The sequence below is a fragment of the Grammomys surdaster genome, unplaced genomic scaffold (assembly GCF_004785775.1).
Source record: "Grammomys surdaster isolate TR1022 unplaced genomic scaffold, NIH_TR_1.0 271, whole genome shotgun sequence".
Classification (NCBI taxonomy): Eukaryota; Metazoa; Chordata; class Mammalia; order Rodentia; family Muridae; genus Grammomys; species Grammomys surdaster.
In genome coordinates this window covers 10,893,906-10,900,000 of record NW_021604712.1, presented here as the reverse complement: position 1 = coordinate 10,900,000, position 6,095 = coordinate 10,893,906, and the positions used below count along the sequence as shown (strand labels likewise).

The 6,095-nt window shown below is 43.5% G+C and overlaps 1 protein-coding gene across 1 annotated transcript in view; it reads right to left on the bottom strand.

Moving 5' to 3' along the window:
* Window positions 1-2,076: 2,076 nt before the first annotated feature.
* The window catches only part of Mphosph10 (M-phase phosphoprotein 10), a 14,477-nt gene continuing 10,458 nt past the window's right edge, over window positions 2,077-6,095 (bottom strand). Inside the window, exons 8-11 of the mRNA XM_028776669.1 lie at window positions 5,220-5,330; window positions 4,224-4,331; window positions 2,647-2,874; window positions 2,077-2,305 (exon numbers count right to left, since the gene is read on the bottom strand). Of these exons, the coding sequence (XP_028632502.1) occupies window positions 2,156-2,305; window positions 2,647-2,874; window positions 4,224-4,331; window positions 5,220-5,330 (597 nt within the window). The 3' untranslated portion in view covers window positions 2,077-2,155. The remainder of the gene's footprint in view (window positions 2,306-2,646; window positions 2,875-4,223; window positions 4,332-5,219; window positions 5,331-6,095) is intronic.

Genomic DNA, 6,095 nt, shown 5'->3' with positions numbered 1-6,095 from the left:
AGAAAGCCTGGGTTCAGCCTAAGCAGCTAGCTCAGTTGGCTCACAACTACCTGCAACTCTAGGTCCAGGGGGCTGGTGCACATGCAGGCATACACACACACACACACACACACACACACTCTAGGTCCAGGGGGCTGGTGCACATGCAGGCATACACACACACACACACACACACACACACACACACACACACACACACACACACATTAAAGCTGGGGCAGAGTCCTGCCCTTCTTCCTAACCAAACAAGAATGAAGCAACAAAATGTCATTTGTTCCTGATATCCCCCTCACCAGACACCACATTTTCTGAGCTGTTAACTATAAATTATCCAAACTTAGTTCATTGTAGCAACACAATGAACTCAGAGACTCAGAGAACTAGTGTTTAATCTCCTACACAACCTTGTTCTATCTGCTTACAGCCATTTTCAGCATTAATAACTCTACACAGGATCTTCACCCTTGTGTTTGGCCTCTGCCCATAAACAAGAGCCTTTCTAGTTGTTCTTAGTTTTAGTCTTGTTTTCTACCCATTTGGAATAAGGCTGGTTATTTTCCCATCAAGTCATGACGTTATCCATCAAAGGCATTTTCATAATGGGTTTAGTTCCACTAAACACATTTAGTGTGGAGTGGTCTGAGGAATGAACACTTGGTGGTCACAGGGGACTCTGAAGACTATCAGTCTGCATTCAAAGCTATATTGAGCCTGTTGCCTCTGGATTCCCTTCCAGACCTTATTTGTCTGCTCCATATCTTACTATGAAATGCAGTGTCTCCCTTTGTTCAGGTATTAAGACTTTCCAAAGGTTGAAATATGGGTATATTTGTTTATTTCATGAAGTTCTTCTATCTCTACCTCCCTCCCATCTCTTTTTCCACCCTTATCCCTTCCAACTCCCTAACACTAGGTAGAAGAGAAAGAATGTTAGAGGGGAAAGGAGACTTAGATCTCTATAGGCTACTTTCCGATGCTTAGGACCATTGGATTCCTTGGGGCAAGCCCATCCTTCATCATCAGAATATCCAGCAATCCAGCAAACCAGCAATAGCAAACAGCAGCAGCAAGGGGAGCAGCTGCCACAGGCCCTCTCAGGGCTCTGGCATTTAGACCCTCTCCAGAGTCCCCAGAAGCAAACTATCTGCAACTGGTAAAAATCACCCCTCCGCGACCCCCGGGACAAGACAATACTTCACAGCTGTTCAAACTGAAGCAGCCCCATATCCCACACCTAGGATTAAAACAAAAATAAATTCATATTAACAAAACAGAGTTTTTGAAAGTGCTGTTTCATGAAACACGACATAATAGCAGAAGAAAATCAAGAATTCAAAGGACCACACACATTGTGATGATGAGCAAAGCAGCTGGCTCTGGGTGCTTCTCATAGAAAAACGGTGACAAAGTGGAATCAGCTCACTTAACACTACTGCAGGAAGAAGGTGGGGAGGCTCAGACCTGTTTCACACCCACAGAAACCCAGACGGGCTATTATTTGGCTGTTCTTTTAGGGTCTAGTGCAATCCAAACCGGTGTCTAACTCACTATGGAGCTAAGTCCTGAATTTCTGATCCTCCAGCCTCCACCTTCTGAGTGGCTGGATTATGGGTATGTGCCATCCCTGGTCCCAGAGAGGCATTCCAATTAAGTTTGCCACAGCACTATAAAGCCTCAAGTAGTTCGCATCAAGCAAATATGGATTAATTATTTTGTCAACTTAACACAAGGCAGGATCAACTGGAAAAAAAAGAACCTCAATTAAGAAAATACCTCTAAAGACTCCCATAGGAAGTCTGTGAGACATTTCCTGGGCTAATGATTGACAAAGGGAGAACCTGGCCCACTATGGGTGACACCACCCCTTAGGAAGTAGTACTGCTTTGTATATGTAAGATGGGAAAGCCAGAGAACAAGCCTGTAAACTGTTTCTCCATAGTCTCTGATTCAGTTCCCACCTCCAAGTTCCTGTCTTGATTTCCCTCAGTGATGGACTGTAAGCTGTAAAATGAAATAAGCCCTTTCCTGTACAAGTGGCTTTGATGATGGCCTTTATTAAAACAACAGGAAGCAAACTAAGAGAGGTCTCTGGAATTTTATTATAAAACAGAATAATGACAGAAACTTACAGATTTATACATTAAATTCAAATATATTACAGCTTTAATTTATGAACAGAAATGTCCTGTTTTTTCTTCTTTATTTTTCCAGGTTGTTTTGCATCATTAATTTGCATTTTTACTTGATCTTGCAATTTAGAAAAGAATGCCTGAGATGACTTTAAGGGCTTATCTTTTCGTTCATCCTGAAGTGAAAACAAAACGGACATGTTACAAAATGTGGTTATGTGAGAAAACCCAAAGTCTAACAATACATTATAATGAATACACGCATAAACAAGAACTCAAATAGCTACCTTAACAAGTATTTTCCATTATTAAAACACCCTTGTATCTTGAGGGGAAAGAAGAGAGAGGAAAACTTGCTGCCAGACCTGTTTTTGTAAAGGTTATAGAAAGGCTATAGGGTGCTGAGGCCACCCTCGAGTATGTCTCTAGATCGCAGAGGCAGCTCTGACACCCGAGTTGAGAAACAGCCCAATGCATGCCCCGCCCCCCTGCCCCCCACAGACCTCTCCTTACTTACCTTTAACAAGGACACTTTGCCTGTTCTGGTCAACTGTCTGAGCTTCTCTGACGCTGCTGCTCTGCTGGACTTAGACTGATCTGGGCTGCTCTTTTCAAGCAATTTTCTCCGCTTCTCCTTCTCCTTTATTTTCAAACGCTTCTGATATTTCTTTTTCCTCCGTTCTCGTTTCTTATCTGTAGCTGTTTTCTCAGCAGCTGTTTTTAGATCTCCAGCTTTATTTTTCTCCTATTAAAAAAATAATATAAATGAATCCTAAACCACCAGCATACTAACTGTCTGTGAAGGCTAGTCTTGTCAACATGACTATACCTGGAATGAACTCTAATGTCTGCTGAGGGATGAAAGGAGCACACAATGGCCAGTGGCTGAGTGTCGCTGCAGTGTGTGAGGTTGCAGAGCGAGCCTTGTTTGGTTCCAAGGAGCTCTGGTAACTCTTAAAGCCTACACTATGTTCTTTGCCAGAACTCCGACTAGAGTTCAGCCCCAAATGAACTCAGAAAGGAGACAGAGCTAAGCTCTCAAGCCCCCAGTACTGGTCAGTAGGTGCTCTCCAACACTGGTCAGGTCACATGACACATCTGACTCAGCCTTGGCTCTAAGCTGAAAATGACAAGCCCTGGGCTTAGATCACTATGTCTCAGATATCAAGGAAGAGAGAAAGCAGGGAATCCTGTCTCCAGTGAAGACTGACTTCCTAATTTCTCCTGAGCTGTCAGCTCATTGCACTGGGGTTATCACTGGCAAAAGATGGCAGAGGTTCTGACACAAGTGGTAGCTATACATGTAACAACATAAGTGAGACAAAAAGAGAGATTCTGATGCTACTCCATCAGAGCAGATATGGGCTCACCAGAAGCCACTGTTTCTGTAAGGAAAGAATTTCCACGTTCAGGAGTCAGAGGATGCCAGCACCTGATTATCCAATGTGTTCAGTGTCCTACTGGTCTACTGGACTCTAGATCACAACACTACACTAGCCTTATACTGACTGCACTAGGCTTACACTGCAGTTTATGGTTATTATGGACAAAGCCAGCATGGGGTGAGCTAATACTAAAGGATTACTGGATTTTTACAAGACTGAAAGAGGCACTTTAAAACATTTATATAATCTACCTATCTGCAACTTTGACTGATGCTTGAATATACAGATTGATTTTTAAGTGCTGTATGATCATTTGGCTCTCTATGTAGGCATCCACAGTCCAGAGGACCAATCCCAGAGCCCCGTGGATACCCCAAGTTAGTACGAGCTCAAGTCTTGTATATAAAATGGGTATTTATATCACCTACATTCATACCTCCATACACTTCAAATTGTGTATGGACAATGGAAACACTGCACATAAGTAACTGTTGTAAAGTCTGCACATGATCAATAATGCTGAATATTTTCAAACTGCAGTTGGCTGAACCCATCGATGTACAACTCAGTCATAGGAGTATGGGGGAAATATACGTAGAAATTACTGAAATTTCAAGGGAAGTCACATTAAATAAATGCAGATCTGTCTGTAATGAACTTACTTCTTTCTTGCAGGGAGTCAGTAAACATTTCCATACTGGCTTCTTACCTTGATTTCCTCTGGGGCCAGGAGGGCTGCATCACTGACACTCACTGGGGCCACTTCCTCCATGGTTATGGCTGGCAGATTTGATACAACTTTAATTTCAGGAACAGGCTAGAAAAGAGACAAGGCATTCATTTAGTGGGGAGAAGGAAAGGGAGCAAGCATCATCATTCACCACCTTTTTTTATAGAGTTGACCTCCTCTGCATATATGTTAGGGTTGTTGGCTTGGTGCTTTTTCAGGGTTTGTTTTTTGGGGGGGAGGGGGACACAGTTCCTGATAATGAGAGTGGGAGTATCTTTGACTCTTTCACCCACTCTTAGGATGCTTCCCTCCTACTGGGTGGCTTCGCCCTGCCTTGATGTGAGGATTTGTAACTACTTGTAATGCATCTTGTTGAGATCCCTGGGAGGGAGGCCTCGGGAAGACGAAAGAGGGGGTGCATCAGGGAACTATAGATGGCTGTAAGTAGATGGAGTTTCAAGGAGTCAGTAGATTCTCAGCCAGCCCAGGATAGTCTCAGAACTGGAAAGGAGACTGGGGTCTGGGACTGGCTGGAACACATTAAGCAGTGCAGAGCACAAGAGCCCAGTGTTAGTTCTGCCCCTCCCACTCCCTGCTTCAGCGTGCTCCTCCGAAAAATGGAAAATTAAAACCCTGAGTGTTTCGGGCAGTGAAAGTGCCTAATACGACTTGCAGCTGGCACCAATCAATGTGAGGGACAGACACTATCACGCAAGTAAGCACAACTGAAGAGTCACGAGAGGAGGAATCACTGAGTCTCAGGGCTGAAGGTGACCAGGAGCCTACTGGAGACCAGGCTGCAGCAGGATGGAAGGCAGATTAACCCAGGAACAAAGTGACTCTCCCTTACAGACGCCCCGTTATAACTTGCAGGTGTGTGTCCTGACGTCAACTAAAAAGCGAAGCTCCCCAGAATTCAGAGCTGTTGAGTTCCCATATGCTGTTTTTTTTATACCGCACTGTAAATTCACATACCGGTTTGGGGATGAAGTGGAAATTTGACAGGGCATCCAATTTTACGAAGAGAGAATCCATCATCTTCTGAATTTCTACATGCTCTGGATTTTCTTCTTCTTCAGTTTTTTGCTAAATGAGCAAGGTCAACATCAGATAAAGTAGCTTAACGGTGTACCACAGAAAAGACACTACAGACAATAAAGGTGCTCCCAGTTTCTCAGAACCACAGCTTTACTATCCAGCAACATCCCAGCCCATCCTTTTGGCGCACACCTTTAATCTCAGCATGTGAGAGGCATAGGCAGGCAGATCTCTGTGAGTTTGGGGACACTCAGGGCTACATAGTGAGATCTTGTCTCAAACAAAAATAAAAAACAAAAACAAATCCCAGTCAGGGATGATGGTGCTACCAGTAATTCCCAACACTCAGGGGACAAAGGCAGGAGTACTACAAGTTCACCATAATGTCACCTTGCTTTTAAAAGGTAGGAGAGAGAAGACTGTTCCAAAAGTAAAATCACAGGAATCAGCACCATAATGGTGCCAGTACCTGCTAAAGACCACAAGGGGTGCACATTTTAGTACCCATTACCTCTGAAATTTAGAACAAACAGTTTGATTCCTTTGGCATTTTCCAACAAGAGTTAAGCTAATCAGAGTAGGATCACTAAGTTTAAGGGATATTAACAAATGTTGGTGAGGATGAAGAAATTATATCCCTGGGAGTTACTGGTAGCAAAGTAAAATGATGAGGCCGTAGTGGCAACAGGCTTGGGAGGTCACAGAAGGTTAAAGAGTTAGTCTTTTCCTCCTAGATATGGACTCATGGAAACTAAAGCAGATACATACACACACACACACACACACACACACACACACACACACACACACACA